The sequence below is a fragment of the Rutidosis leptorrhynchoides genome, chromosome 3, assembly GCF_046630445.1.
Source record: "Rutidosis leptorrhynchoides isolate AG116_Rl617_1_P2 chromosome 3, CSIRO_AGI_Rlap_v1, whole genome shotgun sequence".
In the NCBI taxonomy this organism is placed as follows: Eukaryota; Viridiplantae; Streptophyta; class Magnoliopsida; order Asterales; family Asteraceae; genus Rutidosis; species Rutidosis leptorrhynchoides.
Window position 1 is genome coordinate 29,214,224 of NC_092335.1, and position 26,936 is coordinate 29,241,159.

At 32.6% G+C, this 26,936-nt stretch overlaps 1 protein-coding gene across 1 annotated transcript; it reads right to left on the reverse strand.

Annotated features, from left to right (window-relative positions):
* Positions 1-18,295: 18,295 nt before the first annotated feature.
* On the reverse strand, positions 18,296-26,709 carry LOC139895899 (putative pectate lyase 21). Its single transcript, XM_071878444.1, has 5 exons — positions 26,524-26,709; positions 20,310-20,661; positions 19,999-20,209; positions 19,445-19,513; positions 18,296-18,913 (listed from the first exon to the last, which is right to left on the reverse strand). Exons 1-5 carry the CDS (start codon positions 26,651-26,653, stop codon positions 18,689-18,691), a joined length of 987 nt encoding a protein of 328 aa, XP_071734545.1. The 5' UTR covers positions 26,654-26,709; the 3' UTR covers positions 18,296-18,688.
* Positions 26,710-26,936: the final 227 nt, after the last annotated feature.

Consider the following 26,936-nt stretch of genomic DNA (forward strand, 5'->3'; position numbering starts at 1 on the left):
GATGTAACGAAAGTTTGTCTTTTAAAAACGAATACAATGTTTGTAAAATTTATCATATAGAGGTCAATTACCTCGCGATGTAATCAACTGTTGTGAATCGTTTGTAATCGATATGGACTTCGTCCGGATAGATTAGGACGGGTCTCTACAGTTGGTATCAGAGCGGTGGTCTTAGCGAACCAGGTCTTGCATTAGCGTGCCTAACTGATAGTCGTTAGGATGCATTAGTGAGTCTGGACTTCGACCGTGTTTGCATGTCAAAAGTTTTGCTTATCATTTTTATCGGAAAACATCTGCTTATCATCCTTAGGAAATTACCTACTCATTATTCTTAGTCTAGACACATTTTACTGCATTGACTGCATGAATAGTGTATAGACAAAATTCATATCTTAGCGTATCTGACAATTCATATCTTAGTGTATCTGTTACTGTAGACCTTGCCTGATATCTCGTAAATTTCTCCTTAATTTAAGGGATCCTGGTACTATATATATCTATGCAAATTATGCATTGAGAATACCATCTAACTATCAATTGATGCCACTAAACTCTTCATACCAAAAATCTCTCCTGAGATCGTTTAAGATGGCCTCTACGAATCGTCCAAGTTCCTCTGACTCCGAAGACAGCGTGACAGGAGCACACCAACCAATCAACTACCGTGATTACTGGAGAAAATGGGGATGGGTTCGCGACATACTCACCCTATGGAGAAAGGAAGAAGGTACTCCATATCATGAATCAAATCTACCACCTAACCTTGGAGTACTTGACCCGCTCACTGGCGAACCCGTTCGCAATACCGTTTATACCCTATTTGCAAGAATTTTTCGTCTTGAAACTACCATTAATGGAACTAGAGAAGATATCCGACCTCTACCTCACATTGATAAACAACTCGAGTTAGTAGAAGAAGTTAGAGAACTCCGAGCTCGAGTGTTAACTTTAGAGAGCACGGTATACAATTTGCAATCATCAACAGTATCACCAACACCAGTAACATCACCAGCCTTGGCACCAATGACACCAGTACCACCAACAACCCAAGTTTCAACAATCCATGCCTCAACATCTCATTCTGTACCTCGAGTATAATTATCGTTCCACAAATCATTCTACATCATTTATATTCGTTCGACATGACGATTATGTAAACTCTAATGTTTTAGAGATTATGTATCATAGTTCTAATCGTAAATCTGATGAGTTTAATATCACATTGACTCATTAAATCCATAATTACATCTGAAGAAAATATATATGTAAATATATTTTCATAAAGATTGTGATTAAAAATTCTTTCGTACAAACTGTTAATGGTAAAAATATTTTAACGGGTAGGTAATACTCGAGAAATATTTAAGATTTTACATTAATAAGTTACATTGTACAGTCTTCGAATCTGATTCAACGGTCGATTACCATCCTACCTACATCTATCGATATACGAATCCGTTCACCACAGAATAACCATTTTCATTCAAATTCAATTTCATATTTGGATTTTTACTTACCAGAATCCAACAAGTGGCATAATGAAGAAATAATGGACACAATAAAAATTGATTAGAAACAGACTAATTAACAATATGTAATTTTGTTAAGAAACCATGCTAACTGTTCCAGCTAACTGTTCCTAGCTAACTGATTACATTATATTTATCGCATTTTATTTATTGCAATTTAATTATCGCAATTTACATTCCCGCAATTTTATTTATTGTCATCTAGTTTCTGTTATTTACTTTACGCACTTTAGTTATCGTTATTTAATTCCTGTTATTTATTTTACGCACTTTAAATATCGGGACACGTATACAAGGTTTTGACATATCATATCGATGCATCTATATATATTATTTGGAATCACCATAGACACTCTATATGCAGTAATGTAACAGACCGAAACCCGGGCTAGTTGTAAGTGGACTATTTTGCCCTTAGGGTTTGTGCTAAGTCTTAAGTGCTTTTATTTTAATTATTTTATTAGTGTTTTATTATAATTGTGTTGTGACCAGCTTGTGACAAGGGTCCCAGAACATGTTTGTTTATTTTAATTGGACCTCGTTGGGGTTACCTAATCGTGAGCGAAAGATTTCAGATAACTGGTAAGTACCCGTGTGTGATGGGGTATTGTGTTTTAACACAAATATAAAAGCCTTGACCAGCTCATTTTTGATGTTTCCAGAAAATTCACTTCATCACTCCCGTACCTAAGTTTCTCCTCTTCAAAAACCCTAATCACTTAATCTCGATTTGGTTCTTAAATTGAGTCAAGAAACTGATTCTTTGTGTTGTTGTGAGTTTATCAAGGTAAGATTTGTCAAATTTCATGTCCAAATCAGTGTGTAAATTGAGTTTGAAGGTGAGTTTTGTTAAAAGTGATTTTTGAGTCAAAAGTACTTAAATTGATGTTGTTTGAGCATAAAAGTTGTGGGTTTATGTCTCTAAATGTTTAGTGTAAAAGATGTGTTCGGTTTTGGGGTCTTAAACGAGTCATAGGTCGAGATTTGGTGATTTTGGGTTGAAACCCGTCACTTTGCTGCTGTTGCAGCTGATGAACTACCTTCGGCCGATGGTCGTTGACCATCGACCGATGGTGAAGGACGATCGGCCGGTGGATAGGACCATCGACCGATGGTGTATGACTTCTGACCAACTGATGTAATTTTGACGATCGACCGATTGGGGGAGACCATCGACCGATGGTGTGTTGACGATCGGCCGATGGATGGGACCATCGACTGATGGTCTTAGGCAGTGAAATTTTTACTAAGTGTTGATTTTTAGCCGTTATGCTGTCCGTGTGTTTTTATGATTTTCAGGATGTAAATTCTGAAAATGCACAAGTGTTAAACATGAAAATTTTAGCGGACGCAAATTTTTACTAATTTGCTATAATTCGCTGTCCGTGTGTCTAACCTTGATGGGAACACTATTCTAACTTGGTTTTTGCTGTTCTCAGGAGATAAGGACAAGGAGGAAGCTCAGAAATAATAACTGAGCAGTTGCTGGTAATTGGTGAGTGGGTCTATCTACGGATAGAGTTTAAGTAGCATATCATGCTACTGTGGTTGACTCTTTTACCATGCATAGTGTAGGAATTGCCATGATAGAATAATATCATTTGCCTGATGTTGTATGTGAATTATGTGTACACTGTGTGAATGGCACCAGTCGGGCCTAGGGAGACTGGGGACTCGAGACCGTGCCTGGGAGAGGTTAGAGTCCGTATGAGGTCAACCGTGCCTAGGGGAGGTTGGGTCCATAGGCTACTAATTGTGGAGTATAGTGTGAATGATGCATCCCCTGCATCTGGATAACTATACTGTTAATTGAGTAGCAGGGACTATCGGTAGACTCAGGCCCGATCAGCTGGGAGTCGTGTGCTCGTACAAGCCGCCGATCCTCGTATTGTCTTATTGTATGCTAGTTGGTAGTTAGCAAGTGTTGTTGTTAGTATATAGCTTGTGTGTGGCTTAAGCTATATCTGTTAGATAGATTCCATTCACTTAGCGGTGCGCTAATCCCCCACATATTCTTCCCTTGCAGGTTTAGGTACTGTTAGTCGGGAATGGTGCTATTGCAGAAGACATGTTTGACAACCCAACTCTGATGTGGACTTTTGTATAAATAATGTTTTGTGATAACGTAACACCGTTGTGTAAACTTAAACGTAATGACGTGACTTATATTGTGTTTATTATTAAAGTCTTCCGCTGTGTATAAAAAAAAAAAATGGCCGGTGTTACAAGTAATGATCGAGTTCTCTATACAGGGTTGAGGTTGATTCTATAATAATATATATACTTTGAGTTGTGATCGAGTCTGAGACATGTACACGGGTCCCGATACGTATTAATTAATTCGGATATTATATATTAAGTTATATATGTATTATCGGACTGTTAATTATGGACTATCAAATATGGACTGTCGACATTGGATAATTAAAATGAATTAAAATATTGATTATAACATATGAAACTAAACATATCTTCAAGTTTGCCACTTGATCTCATCTTAAACCTCATCTGTATCTTGACGATTACAATCTGCGTTCAAACCTTTCATGATTCTTGAAAACACCTCAATCGATAGGATGAATCAACCGCACTTCATCTACGGAAGGAAAGGTTTATGCATATAGTTATGCACCTGAGAAACTCTCGGCAACTGAGTAAAAGTTTAACACGTAGCCGCATTAGATCCTTTGGCACTTATTAGCAAAAATAACTTTGCGATCCCTTTTCAAAGTAGCCAATTTTGTCACAGCTCCAGCAAGTCAACTTCGACTTTTCATTCGAAGTAGCCTTACTATAATCCTGATATATACAATTACCCTTTTTATAACGGAGAATTCTTTTATATTCCACCATATTACCAGAAGACGTACCAGCAGCCTCGTTGTTTTTTTTTTGGCTTAAATCTCTCTGACAAATCATTATATTTATTCATTGAAACCCTATCATATACTCATCCGCATCTTGTAACGAGAACTGCCATACCAATTACCGGGAATCAGCAAATTTGTATTTTGAGTCTCGCAACGTTTCCACATCAACAGTTATATGTATCCATATAACATTTATCTCTTAGAACTATGATCTTCCATTCTGAAATTCAGAAAAGCACCCAGTCTGTGAATTAATGCTCTAAATTTTGAAAAGTTGAATGAAGCAACAAAAACTATGGATGATTTTAACAGTCAAAAGTTTGATAAAAAAAAAGATACGTTGGAAAAGCTCAAAAGGAAGTTTGGTACTGAAAAACGAATTGAGCAAACCATGAAGGAGACTCTGAGCAAATCACAAGGACTAAACTTGTACATAAAGAACCCTGTTGATTCTGTTTCTGATGAAGTCTTTAGTGAATATCTTGCTCCTTATTTATTCTAAATCCTTGCGAAAGGATTTTCTTCATCAACATTCGATCTCAGAAATTCTGAAAATATCATCATAAATATCTTTGATATTTTCGAGAATATTTTCATAACAAATTCTTATCTGAAATCATTAATCTCTTCGTGCTATCAGTGTTACATCATATAGAAACTGTTAGTTTCTATATTCTGTAAACTTTCGAGCTTGAAATATGAATGTTATTGAAGTAATGTTGGGAACTGATGCATGAGTTAGTATAATATAATGACACTTGATCAACGTGATTATATTACAGTAAGTCATGCTGAGTTTCTAATGGAACGTGATGATTCACAGATCATAACGTCATCATGTGCCATGTTACACGACTCTTACATTCTACCCAATCTCCAAGTATATCAAGAACATATATTCTTAATAGTTCTATCTTTTCAGATATTCTAGTAATTTGAAAAATCAAGATCGTGCCATTACGATTTCCTTCTAGAACATTAACTATGTTCATTTCAAAATCCATATCTACGAATTCCGGACCATTATTTGCTTGACTTGAAGTCGGGAAGAGGAGACGAAAGTATGGAACTCTTGAATATAAAGAAAATATAAAGCTCGACAACAACATATAAATTACAAACCGTGCATATCAATACGTATTGCCACGTAAAGGCACGGGAAAATTAAAAACACTATAACCCCAAGATAATAGTAGAAGTAAATATAATCCTCCGGTGGTAGATGAAAGAGAAGAATGACAGATATGAAAGTTAAGAGTATATCAAGGATCAGAACTGGATGGAGCATATTAATGAATGCTTTAAAAATATGAATCAGGGGAGAAAGAATGGAAGGTGTGAGCTGTGAAAATAAGGAAACGAAGGGAGTGGATTTATAGTAAAATATCCGACAGAGCAATCGAAACAGATTATTGCATTTAATCAAAGAAGATCTGATTTCCTATATCGCCGAAGAACCAAATCTTATTACGAAGATTTTTTTTAAATCCCATGAATTCCGGAAATCAATCATAACTACGTCATCAGTTCCCTCTCTTGCGATAGCTTCGATTATACTCTTCGCGTAATCAAATTTTTTTTTACCTATATTACTCACAGATGATAAAACTCTAATTTCTAGCTCGGATACGTCATGAAAACATACTTATTGTCAGCCATGACCATTCCACTCAAATTTCGGGACGAAATTTCTTTAACGGGTAGGTACTGTGACGACCCGGAAATTTCCGACCAAATTAAAACTTAATCTTTATATGTTCCAACACAATAAGCAAAGCCTATAATGTTGAGTCTCGAAATGTTTGAACTATTTATATAGATTCATTTAACCTGTGACTATTTCCGACGATTCACGAACAATTGTGTGTAAATAAATATGTAAATATATATACATATATAAATATAAGAGTGCATATTAAGTTGTATTAATAAAATACAAAATAATCATTTGAATTGAAAATGTAAAATAATGTACAAAATAATTAAGATTAAAATTTATTTATGATTTAAATGAATTCTTATTTTTATTTATAATCATTTTTATGATATTATTTAGTTATTTTATTAGAATTATTATTAATATTATTAGGGTATTTACTATTAATATTTATTAAAAATAAAAATAGGGAATCCCATTCTGTTAGAAGTAACTATCAATTTTTTTTCTTTTTCTTCACATGAAAATAATTTACGTACTTCATGTCTCCAGTTTGTTACAAGTCTACTTCACAAATCAATTGGAAATCAATTTAACTGTTAAATCATGTACCTAATCACTCTATATAAGTTACAAACTGCAATTTGAGTTGAAAACAAAGAAAACCCAGAAAATAAGCTCGACACTCTGTACATTCATCTTTTTCACCATATTTTGATTTAGAACAAATTTTCAAAATGTAATAATGCAGTCATGTTAGGAATCGTCTATCTAAACTATCTGTAAGTTTTCAATCCTCAATTCTTTCTATTAATTTCTAATTTGAGAGTCAAAGTTTTGGTTTTCAAAGTCAACTAAGTGTTCTTGAATCAAATTCGAGTTTGTTTTGATATCTCCAGTTAATTTGATGATCCATAAAGATTATAGGAATGATTTGCAACATAATTCATGTTGTAATCATAACCTATAACACTCTTAATCTAAAAATCAATTTTTGAGATCTTGAGTTCTTCACAGTGATATACACTAACGTGAATTCGAAACAAATTTCAAAAACTAAAAATGTAGAGTTGTTAGGAATCATTTACTTAAACTTCCTGCAAAATCTCAAGTTCCAATTCTTGATAACGAATTCGAATTTGTCAAAAGTCAACTGTTTTGTTCTTGGAGAAATTAGAGCTTGTTTTGATGTTTTAAGTTCAATTGACGATTTCAATAGTTTTTAGGAATGATTTGAAACATGTTTCATGTTGTAAAGATTGTCCAAAACGTACTCAAAATTGAAAACAAAATTTTTTTTTTCTTGGCTACCAGCAAGCAGTAGGATTTTTTTGTTTTTTTTTCCTCATTTTTTTTATATCATGAACACATTTTTATTTTTTGTTTCATGTTTGTTTAGAAGTCCTAAAACCAGTTTGATGATTGACTATTAAGAATGAAGTTGTTTGATTGTTTAGATTTTGGTGAAGAAGATGAAGTGGGTTGAAACATGTAATAGATAAGTATTTGGGTTTGTATTATAAATCAGAAAAATTGAAATGGAGGAATGGTTAAGGGTGTTGATGAGTGAGCGAGAGGTCTCGGGTTCGAGCCCGGCTTGGTGCAATTTTTTTAAAACTGACTCCTAAGGTAGTTTTATACTTTTAAAAATTATTATTATTATTAATATTATTATTATTATCCTTAGGTATTTCTACAATTATTAATTTTACAAAACAAAAGATATATATGTAAATATATTATTACATAAAATATACTAATATTACATAAAATTATGTTTCAACTAATATTATTGATATAACATTAATTAAATATCAAATAAGTATCATAATATATTATAAGAATAATTAATACATAATAAATATATAAACTTAATTGATTTATACTATAATATAATGTGTTAATACTTGATATAGGTTCGTGAATCCGAGGCCAACCCTGCATTGTTCAATGTCGTCATATGTATTTTTACTACAAAATACAGTATTGTGAGTTTCATTTACCTTTTTACCCTTTATATTTTTGGGCTGAGAATACATGCGCAACTTTTATAACTGTTTTACGAAATAGACACAAGTAATCGAAATTAAGTTCTATGGTTGAATGATCGAAACTGAATATGCCCGGTAATCTAAGAATTAGGGAACAGACACCCTAATTGACGCGAACTCTAAGGATAGATCTATCGGGCCCAACAAGCCCCATCCAAAGTACCGGATGCTTTAGTACTTCGAAATTTATATCATGTCCGAAGGAGGATCCCAGAATGATGGGGATATTCTTATATGCATATTGTGAATGTCGGTTACCAGGTGTTCAATCCATATGAATGATATTTTTGTCTCTATGCATGGGACGTATGATTATGAGAAATGGAAGTATGAAATCTTGTGGTCTATTAAAATTATGAAATGATTCTTTATGATAAACTAATGAACTCACCGACCTTTTGGTTGACACTTTAAAGCATGTTTATTCTCAGGTACGAAAGAAATCTTCCGCTGTGCATTTGCTCATATTAGAGATATTACTTGGAGTCATTCATGACATATTTCAAAAGATGTTGCATTCGAGTCGTTGAGTTAATCAAGATTATTATTAAGTCAATTATATTTGGATATATTATGAAATGCTTTACATGCCTGTCAACTGTCGATGTAACGAAAGTTTGTCTTTTAAAAACGAATACAATGTTTGTAAAATTTATCATATAGAGGTCAATTACCTCGTGATGTAATCAACTGTTGTGAATCGTTTGTAATCGATATGGACTTCGTCCGGATAGATTAGGACGGATCTCTACAATAAAAATATCAATATTTATAATTACTAAGATGACATTATGATAAAACGATAATTCTAATTATGATAACTTTAATATTTACGATAATTTTTAATATTATCTTTAAAATAATAATTCTATTTAAAATAATAATAATAATGATATTTTATAGTAACAATGACATTTCTATTAAAATGATAATTTTTGTTAAAATGATAGTTTTAATACTAACGATACTTTTAATAATAATAGTAATGATAAAAATAATAAGAACGATAATTTTATCTAAATCAATATCTTATAATATTTTAATTTCATCATGATACTCTTACCCATTATTTCCTAATCATTTCGTTTAATAGCTTTTAATCGTCTTTTATATCGTGTTCATAATAATGATAATAATAGTAATCAAAATAATTAGGTGTTACAAATATTTGTTTTAATTACACTAATATTAATAATGATAGTTACTATAACATTATTAACGATAATACTAATAATTATCTTAATGATAATATAGTAATAATAATAATAATAACAATAACAATAAAAATAACCATTTTTAAATAATGATATATATATTAATATTAATAATGATAATAATAATATCAATAATAATAATAATAATAATAATAATAATAATAATAATAATAATAATAATAATAATAATAATAATAATTGGATAATAATAATAATACTAATTGTAACTTTAACGATAATAACGATAGTAATAATAAAAAAAATATAACAATTTTTAATGATAAATTCCTTTTATTGATAAAGATAATAATAATGATAATAATAAGATAAAACTAGAACGACAATAAAAACGACGATAATAATAATCATTTTTAATAAAAATATCGAAAATTCAATTGAATATAACTTCTAATCCGTTCATCGAAACCATTCGATATCTAAAGGAAAAGTTCTTAATTTTTCGCTAGCTTTTCAAGGACATGCATATCTTATACCTTATCTCAACTGCAAGTGTAACTAATTCAAGATTCAACCTAACCTGTCTAAGGGCAATATCAAAAGTACAAGCATGCATAATCCTAAATACTCGAGCACTAGTCAGGGATACACTATTAGTATGTAAAAGTTAAATTATGAGTACTCACGTATCAATATTGAGATTCAATATTGCAGGAAAGGTACGTACACGCAACGGAAATGATAAACACTATATTGAGCTCACAAGCATACCCATGAACCATACTCAATCACCTCCATAGCTATAACCCATAATTTCCTTAATCCTATCCCACTCGAAAAACAATTTCGAAATCACTCGGACAGCACTCCGTCGTAATATTTTATGTATACTAATAATATCTTGAAATAATACGGAGTAAATATATATATGTAAATCGATTGAGAGAGTTTAGAGAAAAATATTTTCAAGTTTCTATGAAATAATGAAACCTATTGAATTCTATTTATAATAGATTTTTGAATTATTAAAGTGAATTATTAAAGTATGAATTATTAAAGTGAATTATTAAAGTATGAATTATTAAAGTAAGAATTATTAAAGTGAATTATTAAAGTATGAATTATTAAAGTGAATTATTAAAGTATGAATTATTAAAGTGAATTATTAAAGTTAAAGAAAAGTAAAAATAAAGTAAAGGTAAAGTTTAAGTATAGTAAAAGTATAAAACTATATACGTATAATACGCGTATAAATATATATAATATTAATTTAAATCGTTATATATATTTAATAAAATAAAATATAAATATCGTTATCTTTATCATACTAGTTAAGTAATGAGTTGTCAAAAGTGGTTCTAGATATTTATAAAAGTTATATACGTTTTAATAATAAAGTTCTTTTTAAACTGAAAACGTTTTTGTACGTTTGAAACTAAATAGATCAATCGAGTCTTTATGAGATTCAATCTTCCACTATCCTTTGTCTAGTTCTAAATGATTGACAATTTGTTCTTATTTATAAATCACTTTACCATTTTTCGAATATTGTTAAAATGGAAAGATTTCTCAAATCAACGTGGGCCTTTCAATAGAGACTTGTAATCATAATTCAATATATCTGATGATTCAATCATTTGATCTTATCTTCTAATTCCATTGATAAACATTTTGAAACAGATACAATCATATAAAGTATTTAATCTAATATTTTGTTTACGTTTCAAGTTATAATATATATACACATATACATATATAATCATATTCGTTTAATGGTTCGTGAATCGTTGGAACTTGGTCGAGGTTGAATGAATGTATGAACATAGTTTAAAATTCTTGAAATTTAACTTAACAAATATTGCTTATCGTGTCGAAAACATATAAAGATTAAAGTTTAAATTTGGTTGGAAATTTTCGGGTTGTCACAAGTTAGACGGATTAACTTTTGTTTGCGAACAAGTTTAGAATTATCTAAACTATGTTCTAGTGATTTCAAGTTTAAACCTTCGAATAAGGTAGTTTTATATATATGAATCGAATGATGTTATGAACATCATTACTACCTCAGGTTTTGTGGATAAACCTACTGGAAATGAGAAAAATAGATCTAGCTTCAAAGGATCCTTGGATGGCTTGAAAGTTCTTGAAGCAGAATCATGACACGAAAACAAGTTCAAGTAAGATTTCCACTCGAAATAAGATTGTTATAGTTATAGAAATTGAATCAAAGTTTGAATATGAGTATTACCTTGTATTAGAAAGATATCTTACTGTAAATAAGAAAGATTTCTTGGGGTTGGATGATCACTTTACAAGATTGGAAGTAAGCTAGCAAACTTGGAAGTATTCTTGATTTTATGAGACTAGAACTTATAGAATTTATGAAGAACACTTAAAACTTGAAGATAGAACTTGAGAGAGATCAATTAGATGAAGAAAATTGAAGAATGAAAGTGTTTGTAGGTGTTTTTGGTCGTTGGTATATGGATTAGATATAAAGGATGTGTAATTTTGTTTACATGTAAATAAGTCATGAATGATTACTCATATTTTTGTAATTTTATGAGATATTTCATGCTAGTTGCCAAATGATGGTTCCCACATGTATTAGGTGACTCACATGGGCTGCTAAGAGCTGATCATTAGAGTGTATATACCAATAGTACATACATCTAAAAGCTATGTATTGTACGAGTACGAATACGGGTGCATACGAGTAGAATTGTTGATGAAACTGAACGAGGATGTAATTGTAAGCATTTTTGTTAAGTAGAAGTATTTTGATAAGTGTCTTGAAGTCTTTCAAAAGTGTATGAATACATATTAAAACACTACATGTAAATACATTTTAACTGAGTCGTTAAGTCATCGTTAGTCGTTACATGTATATGTTGTTTTGAAACCTTTAGGTTAACGGTCTTGTTAAATGTTATTAACCCATTGTTTATTATATCTAAAGAGATGTTAAATTGTTAAATTATCATGATATTATGATATATAATATATCTTAGTATGATATATATACAGTTAAATGTCGTTACAACGATAATCGTTACATATATGTCTCGTTTCGAAATCATTAAGTTAGTAGTCTTATTTTTACATATGTAGTTCATTGTTAATACACTTAATGATATATTTACTTATCATTTAACATAATTAACCAAGTGTATCAATATCTTAATATGATTCATATGTACTTAGTAAGACGTTGTTATAACGATAATCGTTATATATATTGTTTTCGAGTTTCTTAATTTAATATTCTCATTTTTATGTATATAACTCATTGTTAAAATACCTAATGAGATACTTACTTATCATAAAATCATGTTAACTATATATATAACCATATATATGTCATCATATAGTTTTTACAAGTTTTAACATTCGTGAATCACCGGTCAACTTGGGTGGTCAAATGTCTATATAAAACCTATTTCAATTAATCAAGTCTTAACAAGTTTGATTGCTTAACATGTTGGAAACACTTAATCATGTAAATAACAATTTCATTTAATATATATAAAACATGGAAAAGTTCGGGTCACTACATACAGCCTTATTCAAACAACATATCTTATATTTTTAACATGAATTTTACAAACTCTATATTAATTAAGTACATAAATTATGTAATTTGAAGCTGAAGAAAGAGCATTTAACCACTGATGATGATGATCGAGTAGGATTAGGGTTCGAGTAAGGAAAGTGTGCGTTTAATTGTTGATGGGAGGAAAAGAAATCTCGTGTTTTTAACCCTAATTAGAAGATTAAAAGGCGTATTTTAGAGACAGTGTGTATTTAAAATTAATTTATTACCTAATATTAATAAGCCAAAACAATAACAAATTGATGCATACATACCTACGTTGCTTGATGAACCGACCGAATGAACTTTGCAGCTTCTTTTAGCCGCTGACGAAGTGACAGAACTTTCATCAAATGCACTCGTGGGTACAGACGATGAAACAAATTCAAAACGACATACCGACTTGGACTTAGGTGGCATTGTAAATTTAACAAATAACGGACATAAGTGGAGGGTGCAATGGAAATAGCCAACTTTGCAAGATGTGAATTTTAGTCCCGAAGAAGAAGTGAATAAAGTCCATGCTTGTACCCATTCCCTGTTGGCAAACACACAAATTGATTGAGAAGATAAAAATACTATCAAATTAACATCAAATTTCACATCACAAACTAACAAAAACCGAAACGCATAAAGAAACATAAATTTGCACGGTTTCAGGTTTAAAATCCAACTGAATTGGTCATTTCACCACTTGTGAGAAAATATAGTTGAAAAAGTAAGTAGTTAATGGAAGACCCATAATTATATACTGATAAGGCCATAATTATATACTGATAAGGCCATAATCAAACACCAACCTGATTGATTCCACATTGATGAACAAAAACGATCACCTAATGTGGCTGCACTTGTATTTCACTTTATTGTTTCACCTATATAATAAAGATGCAGAGTGAACCCCTGGTTATGTTTTGAAACATCAAACATAACTGAAAGTAAAGCTTTGAAAAAAAAAGAATGACCATCTTGCTAGTCATGAGAATGTGTCATGTATAAATACCACTGTAAAGACCATCATAAATCTTTTCTTTATTGATAGAAGGCACAAAATACTTTGTTACTTCTCCACTGACAACACTAAACCCTACTTCATTGACCAATGTGCAGTTGCTGCTACTTGTTGAGCAGTAGCGCCACTACCACCAGCAGCATCACCATCATCACCACCACCAACTATCAAAAGCACAGTCAAATAGGTACATTGAAAAAGAAAAACTGACCCATAAAAGTTACACGGTAGTAAAATTGACCAAGTGCAATCTGAATAAATACATTTGACCCATATCACAGAGCAAGAAGTAAAACTGACCCATAAAAGTTACAAAGAAGTAAAGTTGACCCAAACCTTGAGTTGTGTAGCAGTCTTGACCCAGATCCTTGATGTGGTAACAATAGTAACAACAGCATCAAGCGCTGATGAAAGCTGCATCGGAACTGGAGTTTGTTAATACTAATGTACAATACTATAAATAATGTTATAGCTACAAAAAATAGGCACATGGGTTTGAGCATGTAATCTGTCGTCGTCGTTTCTTTTTGTGTGTCTACAAAAGATGCATAACATATTACAAACAAAACATAATAGAAAGAGGGTGACATTTAGCATGAAACAGTCCAAGGAACATATTAACATATTTTTTACTACCAGGACAGTCTACACATAAAGTGTCGTAAACGTAAACAATGTGCAATACAGACAAATTGTATGGAGCAGCAGCAGTAGTAATACCACCACCACCAGAGAGGTGTGGCAGGTTCAATATTTCATCAATATATGGCCATGAGGGTTGAAACGGGTCAACCCATCAATGATTCACACGAAAAGTAAGTTTTTTCTTTATAACTAATTAAGGTGTCAATATTGAACAACTTACAGAATTCATTTCAAGTCATTATTATATACACTACTTTCTACCAATTAAGAAGTACATGGTACAAATGCCACTTCATGATTATATGACGAATGTGTCAAACTCAAACTTTTTAGCAAAAGCATAATGAACAATTTATCAATTTAGATATATGATCGATGCTGGAATACGAAATACGAACTTACAATTCACTTTATCCCATTATTCGTCTGACCTTCTGAAATACATAGTAGAATGAAGTGTTCTCCTTTGACCGTTGAAAAGCTCAAACAACACGACAATTAGCAAGTTGCTTCTCATAAAGTTGTAACGAATTCAAGAAAAATAAACATTTACGTGCTACATGTATGCTTTTAAATATGAAATTTTTGTAGTCTTTTTATTCATTATAAAAAAATTAAAAAATTATAATTTATATAGTAAATCATTAGATGAAATGTCAATACCAGCAGACCTTTGAGTTGTAAATAACTAAATTAGTGATACCACCTATATAAAACAGATAACCGGTGTTCTTGATGAAGATCAAAAATCATGTTTCATCAATCCTTTATGCATATGAAGATGAGTAATTTGATTATAATATCCTAACTGACAGTCACCTACAAAAAACAACATTAAAATCAATTTAAGATCAACACTTTAATTTTTATAAAGCTACCTTAAGATCAACTTGATATCGTTTGATGATGGTTTTGATCATGAACCTGAATTGTTGAATTCTCAAGAAGGTGTAATGTCATCAAATGACTTCACTACGGTGTGTTCTCCAACTCCTAACACAACGACGGATAATGATAGTTACTAAAACCATCTAAATAATATAATTAGAGTTTTGGATGGTAATCGTCAAGAATCAAGCAAAGGTGCAACAGAAGCAGGTCCTGCAAACCATGGTACTTGCCATTGATAAGAATTATGGACAACTCACATGGCTGTTAACAAAAAGTAGTAAAAATACGGGTACTGGCAACCACCTTCTTCGGTAATTTTAATTGCCATTTCGATCATAGGTGCAACATAAGAAAGTAAATGAGATGATGACACTTATCGATTACTCTCAACCATTTTTCCTTGAAAAGTCTCCATTCAGCACACCTGTTCCAAGTGGTCGAAGGTGCAAAAATCTGGAAATTGTCAGACATGTAACTGTAGCAAAAGTGGCAACCACAAATTCATTATAACAAATTCATCAATAAAATTCAAAAACAAAAAATGCAACCATCTTAGAATCTGAATTCACAGTCTCTTCTATAATATCATAAACATCTTATTATCAATTATAGTGAAGAAAGTTTGAGATAACAAACAAAAACATACCAAAATGCTAAGATGGTGTTATTGTGATTTTATGATGAGAATAATAATGTCAACGATCCAAAACCATTGATTTCAAGCTATTGATAATTGAATTAATCAATAAGAAATAGTCGATGAATATGAGTATTTTTACCTTATATGTAGCGGCATTAAACGTTCCAACCCAATCAAACAGTGATCCATCTATTTGTTTCATAACCTACAAAAACTCATATATGAACATTAAAGTAAATCTATAAAACTCATAAACATTAACAAACTTAAAGTGAAACAACATTAGAAATCAATTTAATGTTAGGAATCTATAACTTAAACCAAATATATAAAACTCAGTATAAAGATTGCAGGAGCTTGGCAAAGTTGGCTATTTCCATTGCACCCTCCACTTCCTACCGGGAAGTGTGGACTAGTTAGTGTAGCTAATTATCAACATTCTGCAAAACTGATAATAATTCGTCCAATATGTTCATATTAACAGTTTATTTATATATATTCTACTGTATGATTTCACGGCATATTATAAAATAAAAAAATGACTCAATAATTTTTAACCAAACCCATTCTATTAAAATTTACAACAACAAAGGACCTAGGATTTGATATTTAGAATGCATACCCGATGACAAACATGTTTTTTAACCTATAATTGTTGGCAACGGTTTTTGATGATACCTATCACTTTTATTTCTTTATGTCTTCGTGTCTTGATACTTCCAATCTGCACAAGTGACCTACAAACAAAGAAGCGAGAATAGGTTGATTTTTTTTTTTTTTTTTGAAAGATGCGAGAATAGGTTGATCCAGCCCACTTCAACCTACAAACAAAGAAGTTAGAATATGCACAATTAACCTTATCCGACTTTGACAAAAAATGAGTAAAAAAAAAACTTGCTAATGCACAATACGTATTCTCCATATGTATTTTTGATAGAATATCGACTATCAACTCTGATCTCCAAATTTTGACCAATGGTGGTGATCTTCATATAACTAAAACATTTGTTTCAACACACAAGCATTGAGTTTCTAAGCCTGCAAATTAAAATTAGTCATTCACGTTATCAGCTACATATTTTATCAATGACAAAAAAGCATAAAATTTTCTTCTTTTCATAACGTTCTTACTACATAGATTCAAATTGTCAATAATCAACTTGACAACAAAAAAGCATCAAACTTAAAACAATAAAACCCCCGTATGTAAATTCAGGCAAGCATGTTAAAAAACATCAGGCAATTATTCACACACAAGGACTTACAACAGCAAGTAATGAAAAAAGCCTAAAAAGGTGACAAATAAAAAAAAAAGGGCAAACAATATACAACATATACACTTTAAAAACGCAATAAGCAACAAATAACGAAGTACCTGAACAATGATGCAACAAACAAAGCACGATGCCAAGTTTCGTATCATAAAAACTCTAATTAAAAATCGATTAATTTGCATAACATATAAACAAACCGCTGGAGTTCATGGGAAAAGATAAAGATGAGTGAACATTACCTGTAAAAATAAGTAGAAAGAACAACCATGAACTATGAACGATCCACGAAGATGAAGCGAGAATGATATCTACGCAATTAAAGATTATATATTAAAATTTTAACGGTAACAACGAATAACACGAATTACCAGATGGGTGTTACCTAAACTATGGATCAATTACAAAACACTAATTAATATCAACGATGATTATAGATATCTAGCACCGGAGTCAGGATCTCTTTGAATCGATGGGTTCAATTTGTTAAACCCCTAATTTTGTTATAAGCTACGGTGTTTTTTTATTATATAGGTGAGTATTTTCCAAATAATTGGATCAAAAACCATTCTTGGCCCAAATGATCCCTTGGTCCCACGCATGCGAAGATTGAAACAATGACAATGCAGGTTCGTTTATCGGGCCTGGCGTGCTGTGGGAAAATGGGTGATGGTGTTTCGCCAGGCTCCAGTGGGCTACCGGAGACCGCTGGATGGGTTGACAAAGTCAACACAGGGCTAACATGTCCCTGCCGATACACATGTTTTGAAACAACAATGTAAAATTGAATTATTAGCTAATTTTTTAGCGGATGATTAAGGATCGTTAGATCAAGGGGTATTGTAATGTAATTTTTTAATCTAATGGTAATTAAGGAGGTTTTGAAAATATTTATTGGTGAATAGTGATAGTGATAAACACATATACCCACTTTCTACTTATCAACAGTATATAAAACTCAAAAGAATCACATTATATGGCCATGTTTCATCGGGTCACAATTCACATTATATGGCCATGCGCCATTGATTTAAACCATCCGTATCCTCTTTTAGCAGATCAGATCGGATGTTAATTACTTATTGTCATCCCTAATCAGGACAATCCCTTTTATTTAGTATCTCGTTATTCACTTTTTTGTACACTAGTTTCATCTCCATTGTCCACGAATTATCAAAGGAGAGGATATAGCTTCAAAATTTCAACTGTTTTGTCTGTAACTATATCAAAATCAAATCAATATTTATCAATTTATAATTTATCAAACTTCATAATCAAAACAAGCATAACAGGTTGCCAACCAGTATCTGAACTATACCCAAAAGCGATTCATATGTAAAGACTGATTTATAGGACAATCACTGTTCAGCTGGTCTGGAAACAGGCTGCCAACCGGTGCAGGTGTGGAGAATGTGTTTCAATGCATCTGAAGCGGGTTCCATTGTCCATAATGGGTAAAACTCACTTGGATGGAATATGCGTTCTCCAGCTGCTTCTTTCAATGGGCATGGTTGAGCTCCATTTAACAGCAAGTCACCTTCTGAGATTATCAAACCAGATCTCGCGTCCTCCTTATCTGCTGCCTAAAACAGATCAAGCAAGGTCGATTGTGTTAAGTTAAACGAATTTCGATAAACTAGAGGTTACAAAATCTGAAGGTTGGGTAATGGGTCAAAACTGGCACGGGTAAAATGGATCGACCCAGAAAATAGCTTTTTTCTCCAATTATATTTACTATTAGGGTATTTAATATATCTTACTAATGACATTTAGAAGGTTCTAAGTTTAAAAATACACCTTCGGAAACTTTTGACCCATTTCGTTGTAGGATAGTTTTTTTTAAACAGTTTGACCCATTAGAGATAATACATAATTAGAGTAACTCTATTCCAAATGAGTGAAAAGTGCATCTATACTTTGGTACTTAGCATCATATGGAAGAACATGGAGGCACCTTGAGCTCCATTTGGTTCGATTTTAGAGCATGATCAAATTGGATTATGAATACTAGGTGTTGAAACTTCCACGTAAATGTATATGCTCTTTTAAATAATATTCAGAGGTAATATCATTGTTATAAGTAAATATAAGGAACCAAAGTTTAATGAACTCACCTTTTCCGTATAAAACTCAAAAGCTTTTTTCTTCTGTCCTGCTTCATAGATGTTACATTGAGAGTATATCTGAATAAAAAAAATCACCAAAAAAAGAATTAAAAAAAAGGGGTTATATAATGAACCGTCAATTACTTGAACTTCAACATACGACCTCAATTTTGAATTAAACAATTTATTCAAGATAGAGCCTAACTTGAACCGTCAATTACTCTATGAATTTGCAGGCCCAACTTGGTAAGATATTTACTAAAGTTTAGGAATTCATTGTTGTGTTTCTTTCTATCATCTGGTATTTTGGTTTCTTTTTAGTGAATAAGTTGTGTTCTTCAAAGTATTTATGCTAGTACCACAATCATGAAACATAATAAAATCCTAAAAACAATCATAGATGTAGCAATGTAGGCAAATATAAACATAAAGGTAAACTTTTTTATTCGAGTTTACCATTGCCTGTGCACTTAACATTCCTGACATTACAAAAAAGACAACCCATTTCGACCCGTTACCCACCTCGCACCATTTTGCCACCTCAATACCACAATAACAATTACCTGTGCTTCAACACTAGCACAAATAGCGTATATTCCCCAGTTTCTTGTGTAATTATTATAAAGATGAACTTTCCCAAATCGGAGACGAGGATGCCTTTGTCGGGTCCCATCAAAAAAGCAATGATGAATTGTCACTCTAATACATCTATCACCAACATGAGATGGATCAGCTCCAATAAGCATCGTCTTATCATGCCCCGTGAAATAACATCTAGAAACACGTAATTAAGTCCATCAGAACTGAAATCCATAAAAAAAAAAAAACTTTTATCACAAAGAGTATAATAATAATAAAAATAGCTTAAACGAACCTAGAAATTGTAATATCTGTGCTTTGTCTAGTTATATCTATAAGACCATCATCATAGTCACGCAGACTGCAACGATCTATCCAAATGTACTTGGAATTGGGTTTAATTTGAATACCATCAACATCATGTCCTCGACCACCTTCAAATTCCAGGTTGCATATTATTATATTCTCGCACTCCTTTAACTGTAAACCTTTTCCTGTCAGTTTGACGCGGTGGCCACGGCCGTCAATAGTCTTATGCGATGATACTCGCAAGTAGGATGACAAATGAATAGTTCCTGACATTTCAAAGACAATCCACAATGGTTCTTTCTTACGACATGCTTCACGAAGTGATCCTGGACCATCATCTGCAAAGATGTCGATACAGAATCAATGATAATATGATATTATATCGGATACTTGAAAAATAATATGTACATATGTTGTTCAATATATAATGAAATTGAAAGCACACTCGTGGTCGTGAAGGAAATGAAATTGTTATAAAAAGAAAATCAACAATATTTATTGTAGTAAACTTTCCACTTATACCCTTTGTCACTCCCAGCTTCCCACTTACACGACAAGCTGAATACTAATAATATATAGTGCTAAGGATCTTGCTGCAGCTCGTAATTAACCTAGTCTGCACTTTTATGTATGTTATAAAAGTTGATAACTAATAACGTCATAGTACATTGCTTCCAAAATATGTTCTAGTAACAATGTCAATTTTGTTATACTCCTGATAGTACATAAGAAGAATCCTATAAGTAAAAATAAATCACAACAAAATCTAAGTTATAAAACATACACTATAGTAGTTAATATAATCATGTCGTCATTAAATATGAGAATAAAGATTGTTTAGGAGTGCATATATTTAAGTGTTTGAATACATTTGCGTTTTAGCTTATTCCGGAAAACTAACTCGCTTTTTATATGTACTATACGGGACTCTATCATCTAACAAACAAAAATTTGCAAATCGATCAATCTAGGTACCTATCATATTGAAAAGGGGCTAAGTGTTGTTAAAATATTAGTGCAATCTAATTAAATGGATTCTATTGTCACAAGATATATCTTGTAGAGATTTTTGCATATCTCTAAGATATCTTGCATTTAATATAGAGATTTTGCATATCTCTAAGATATCTTGCATTTAATATAGAAATTTTGCATATGTCTAAGATATCTTGCATTTAATATAGAGATTATAGGATATCTCTTTTATATCTAGCATTTAATGTTTCTTAGGTATAGATGGTTTGCATTTATTATGCATTTAATATTTCTCTTGTATTTAAAGAGGTAGTATGTAACATTTGAAAATAAGGAAAATCATTTACAATACACTTCAAGTTTGTACATTCTTTGTTCATATTTTGTTTACTAAACTTCTATTCTAGCAAGTTATTAATTATTTTATGGTATCAAGAGCTTGGTTATAAACTTGATTATAAGTTTAGTCCTAAGTTAAACTTTGTGTGCAATTACTCAAAGTGTAAACTAGTTTCTTGCTAATCATAAATGGAAGTCTCAAATGTAAACAATGGAGGTATGTTCAATGGTATGGAAAGACTTGTAGGCAACAACTACAAGTATTGGAAGATGTGTATGGAAGCTTATCTCCAAGGTCAAGAACTATGGGAACTTGTGGCCGGAAGCGATGCCATAATTCCCGTAGAAACTCTTGAGCAAGGCGAGTCACAAAGAAAATGGAAGATTAAGTGTGGGAAGGCTCTCTTTGCGTTGAGGACATCAATTAGCAAAGAGTTCATAGAACACGTTCGTGATCTTAACTCGCCAAAGGAGGTTTGGGATACTCTTGAGAAACTCTTTACCAAGAAGAATACCGCACGGTTGCAATTCCTGGAAAATGAGTTAGCAATCTCAAGACAAGAAGGTATGTCAGTTTCTGAATATTTCTTACGGGTGAAAACTCTTTGTTCTGAAATTTCAGAGATTGATACAAACGAGAAAATTAGTGAATCTCGGTTGCGAAGATATTTAATTCGTGGTTTGAAGAAAGAGTATGTTCCATTCATAACCTCTATACAGGGGTGGTCTACTCAACCTTCGGTTGAAGAATTAGAGAATTTGCTCTCTAATCAAGAAGCTTTGGCCAAGCAAATGGCTAAAGGATTTGAAAATGATGCGGTATTGTTTTCAAAAGGGGAGAACTTCAAGAAAGGTTCTTCTAGCAAAGAAAAAGAAGAAGAGCAAACTAGTTACAAAAGTAACTATGAAAAGAAACCTCCCACATGTTACAAGTGCGGGAAGGTTGGTCACATCAAGAAATATTGTCGTTCTAAAGTCACAAAAGCAAATGTGGCTTGTTCAAGCAACGATGATGATGAAGTCAAATGGGAGCAATGTTTTACCGTTGATACGGTTGTTAAGAAGAATCAATGGATTATTGATTCGGGTTGCTCTCATCATGTGACCGGTGATGGAACTCTTCTTCATGACGTTAGAGATCACAATCAAAATCGAGTTGTAATCACGGCCGACAACTCAACTCATCCGGTTAAAAAGGAAGGTAATGCTATTATTGATGTTAATAATAATACTTTTACTTTGGAAGATGTTTATCTTGTTCCTGAATTGACCAAGAATCTAGTTTCGGTACCTCAAATTACCGAATCTGGAAAATATGTTCTTTTTGGTCCAACGGATGTGAAGGTCCTTGAGAATGTCAAGGAGATTGTGGGTGATGTTCTTTTCACGGGAGAAAAGAAAGGTTCTTTGTTTGTGTTGTCCGCAGGTGAGGCTTATGTGAAGAAAACAAGTCAAACCGACAACGGAGCTATTTGGCATGCTAGACTAGGCCATGTGGGATATCAAATGTTGCAAAAGATATTCTCACATAAACTAGTTGATGGAATTCCTCAATTAAAGAATGTTCGTGAGGAAGTAATATGCCAAGGATGTCAATATGGAAAGTCACACCGACTTCCATATAAGAAGTCAACAAATCGAAAACAAGGTTTGCTTGACTTGATTCATACGGACTTGATGGGGCCAACAAAAACACCAAGTTATGGCGGTCATTGCTATGTCATGGTGTTAATTGATGACTATTCTCGGTTTACTTGGGTGAAATTTCTAAAGGAGAAAAGTGAAGCCTTATCAAAGTTCATAGAGTTCAAAGAAGCGGTAGAATCAGAATTTGGGAGAAAGGTAAAAGCTCTTAGGAGTGATAATGGTGGAGAATTCATGTCAAATGATTTCTTTACTTATTGTAAAACAAATGGTATTTCTCGCCAAATGACTTGTCCGGATACTCCACAACAAAATGGGATTTCAGAAAGAAAGATTGTTTACCTTGTTTCAATATGCTTATCTTGGTTACATGACAAGGGGCTGCCTAGGGAGCTATGGGCGGAAGCACTTCAATGTGCTTGTCATGTGTCTAATCGGTTACCATCTTGGCCAGGTACACAAAAATCATCTTTTGAGCTAGCTTATGGTGAAAAGCCTAATGTAAGCTATTTTAGGGTGTTTGGTTCTATTTGTTATGTTCATGTTCCAAAATCTAACCGAACCAAACTTGACCCAAAAGCTCGAAAGTGTATTTTTGTTGGTTATGATTCTCACAGGAAAGGTTGGAGGTGTATGGATCAAGAAACAAAGAAGTTTACCACTTCAAGAGATGTGGTATTTGTTGAAGTGTCTTCTCAATTTTCTGAATCAAGCAAAAATGGTGAAGAAAATAGAGATTACAAATTTATGTTTCCTAGCTTCGACACTCAAGAAGAAAGTGAGAAAGATGGTGTTTCTCAAAATCAAGAAGAGACGCCTATTGAAGAAGTACCAACTCAAGTTAGAAGGTCAACAAGAGAAAAAAGACAACCAAAACATCTAAGTGACTATGAGGTGAACACAGTCACAACTTGTTTCTTTTCAGGTGGCTTAACTGAAGAACCAACATGTTATGAAGAAGCTAAAGACTCTTCGGATTGGAGAAAAGCAATGCAAGAGGAGATTGATGCATTGGAAAAGAATGAAACTTGGGAGCTTGTCAAGAAACCGGAAGCATGTAAACCAGTTACTTGCAAATGGGTCTACCGTTTGAAGAAGAACTCGGATGGAACCATTAATAGGTTCAAGGCTCGGTTAGTGGCTCGTGGCTTTTGTCAAAGTTATGGGCTTGATTATGAGGAAACTTTTAGCCCCGTGGCTAAAATGGTAACGGTGAGAACAATAATCTCATTAGCGGCTTACAAAGGGTGAAAATTGTGGCAACTTGATGTGAAGAATGCTTTTCTACATGGAGAGCTTGATCGTGAGGTGTTCATGGAACAACCTATTGGGTTCATTTCAAATCAATTTCCAGAATATGTGTGCCGGTTGAAGAAAGCTCTTTATGGCTTGAAATAAGCTCCGAGAGCTTGGTACGGTAAGGTTGCACAATACCTTGTCTTTTGTGGTTTTAAGATTTCTGATGCGGATTCTAGTTTGTTTGTAAAGAAAGAACCAGGTTTCCATGTTTTGGTATTATTATATGTTGATGACATGATTATCACCGGAGGAAACGAGTCAGAAATCTCTCGTTTAAGTGATGATCTTTCGGTTCGTTTTGAAATGAAGAATCTGGGGGAGATTGGATGTTTTCTTGGCTTGGAAGTTGATAAATTAGAAAACGGGTACTTTATCTCTCAAAAGGGTTATGCAAGAAGTCTCTTGGAACGTTTCAACATGGGGGAGTCAAAGCCTATGACTACTCCAATGGAACCAAACCTCAAAATGAAGAAAGATCAAGGAAAAGAGCTCAAGGATGTGAAGTTGTTCCGACAAATGGTTGGGAGTTTGATCTATCTAACCATCACAAGGCCGGAAATTTCTTACTCGGTTGGCATTGTTTCTCAATTTATGCAATGTCCAACTAATGTTCATCTTGATGCAGCAAAAAGGATCCTTCGTTATGTGAAAGGATCAATGGGTCACGGTTTGTGGTACAAGAAGTGTGATGATGTTTTGTTAAATGGTTTCGTGGATGCAGATTGGATGGGAGACACAAATGATCGCCATTCAACTTCGGGTTACTGTTTTAACATGGGTTCCGCGGTTATTTCATGGTGTAGCAAGAAGCAAGATATTGTTGCTTTGTCTAGCACGGAAGCAGAATGCATAGCTGCAACAATGGCGGCTCAAGAATGTATTTGGTTAAGAAGATTGATTGGTGACATACTTGAAAAAGTAGATTATGTTGTCAAATTGAAATGTGACAACGAAAGTGCAATCAAGCTTGCTTCGAATCCCGTATTTCATGCCCGTACTAAGCATATAGAAATGAGATATCATTTTATTCGTGAAAAGGTTCTTAGCGGGGAAATCGAGCTAGCAAACGTAAGGACAAATGCTCAAGTAGCCGACATCTTTACTAAAGCTCTAATGAAAACCAAGTTCATGGAATTTCGAGAAACGTTAGGGATTATTGATCGAGAGTTTGCACTAAGGGGGAGTGTTAAAATATTAGTGCAATCTAATTAAATAGATTCTATTGTCACAAGATATATCTTGTAGAGATTTTTGCATATCTCTAAGATATCTTGCATTTAATATAGAGATTTTGCATATCTCTAAGATATCTTGCATTTAATATGGAGATTATAGGATATCTCTTTTATATCTAGCATTTAATGTTTCTTAGGTATAATTGGTTTGCATTTATTATGTATTTAATATTTCTCTTGTATTTAAAGAGGTAGTATGTAACATTTGAAAATAAGGAAAACCATTTACAATACACTTCAAGTTTGTACATTCTTTGTTCATATTTTGTTTACTAAACTTCTATTCTAGCAAGTTATTAATTATTTTAAGTGTTCCAAAAACTATATATCATTACCTGAAAATGAAATGTATTGTATGTACCATACTGTATAATTTTCTACTCGTATTGTATGTATCCCAGTTCCAAATATATCCATTTTATGTATCTCGGGGAAAAAACACATTTTCATTTTGAACAAGCCCCTGGATACATACAATTAACAATACTTTAAAGTTCGATAAATAAATTATGATACATGGAATAGATTTTGAAGGTACACGATGAAAAGGGATACGTACAATTAAGCGTTATCCGTACAAATTCAATTCAGTGATAAAGTGATCCGATTGAAATTATAATTAATACAGAGTATGACAAGATGTGGATAATAACATTTTTGATACATTTTTAATAACTGGAAATTACAAAACGATGTCGTAAAAATTACCGGCCAATGAGGTGACGTGATGCACGGGACCGTGAGCACCGCCGACTGCAAAACGGCCAAAACCCTCAGCACGACCAGCTAGACCTCTCAGGCTTGAATCCGCATCGCCGTAAGGTAACGTGGTCGCCATGATTGATTATACGATTGAGTGTTGTTTTGCCTAGTTCCGATCCTAATTTTGAAAACAAAAAAAAAAAAAAAAAAATGATGTTTTCACTTTTCAGATGAATCATGGGCGTTGAAAGTCTAAATTTGATCTATCTCACCATAAAAAAACATTTATTTTTATCGGTCTTAAAATAACTTTCACATCTTTACGTTTATTAAATAATTTTTTTTTTCCCAATTTTCACTTTAAATATTTTTATTTTTGTTATATAACTAGCTGTGGAGCCCTCGCTTCGCGCCGGGGG

Bases quoted from the DNA above. Each gene is read 5' to 3' on its own strand.
- LOC139895899 (XM_071878444.1), bottom strand. From the start codon at position 26,653: ATGGCGACCACGTTACCTTACGGCGATGCGGATTCAAGCCTGAGAGGT. The intron at 20,662-26,523 runs GTAATTTTTACG...ACATCTTTGCAG, and splicing joins TCACGTCACCTCATTGGCCG to ATGATGGTCCAGGATCACTT. The intron at 19,514-19,998 runs GTAATTGTTATT...TTTTTTATTCAG, and splicing joins GTGCTAGTGTTGAAGCACAG to ATATACTCTCAATGTAACAT.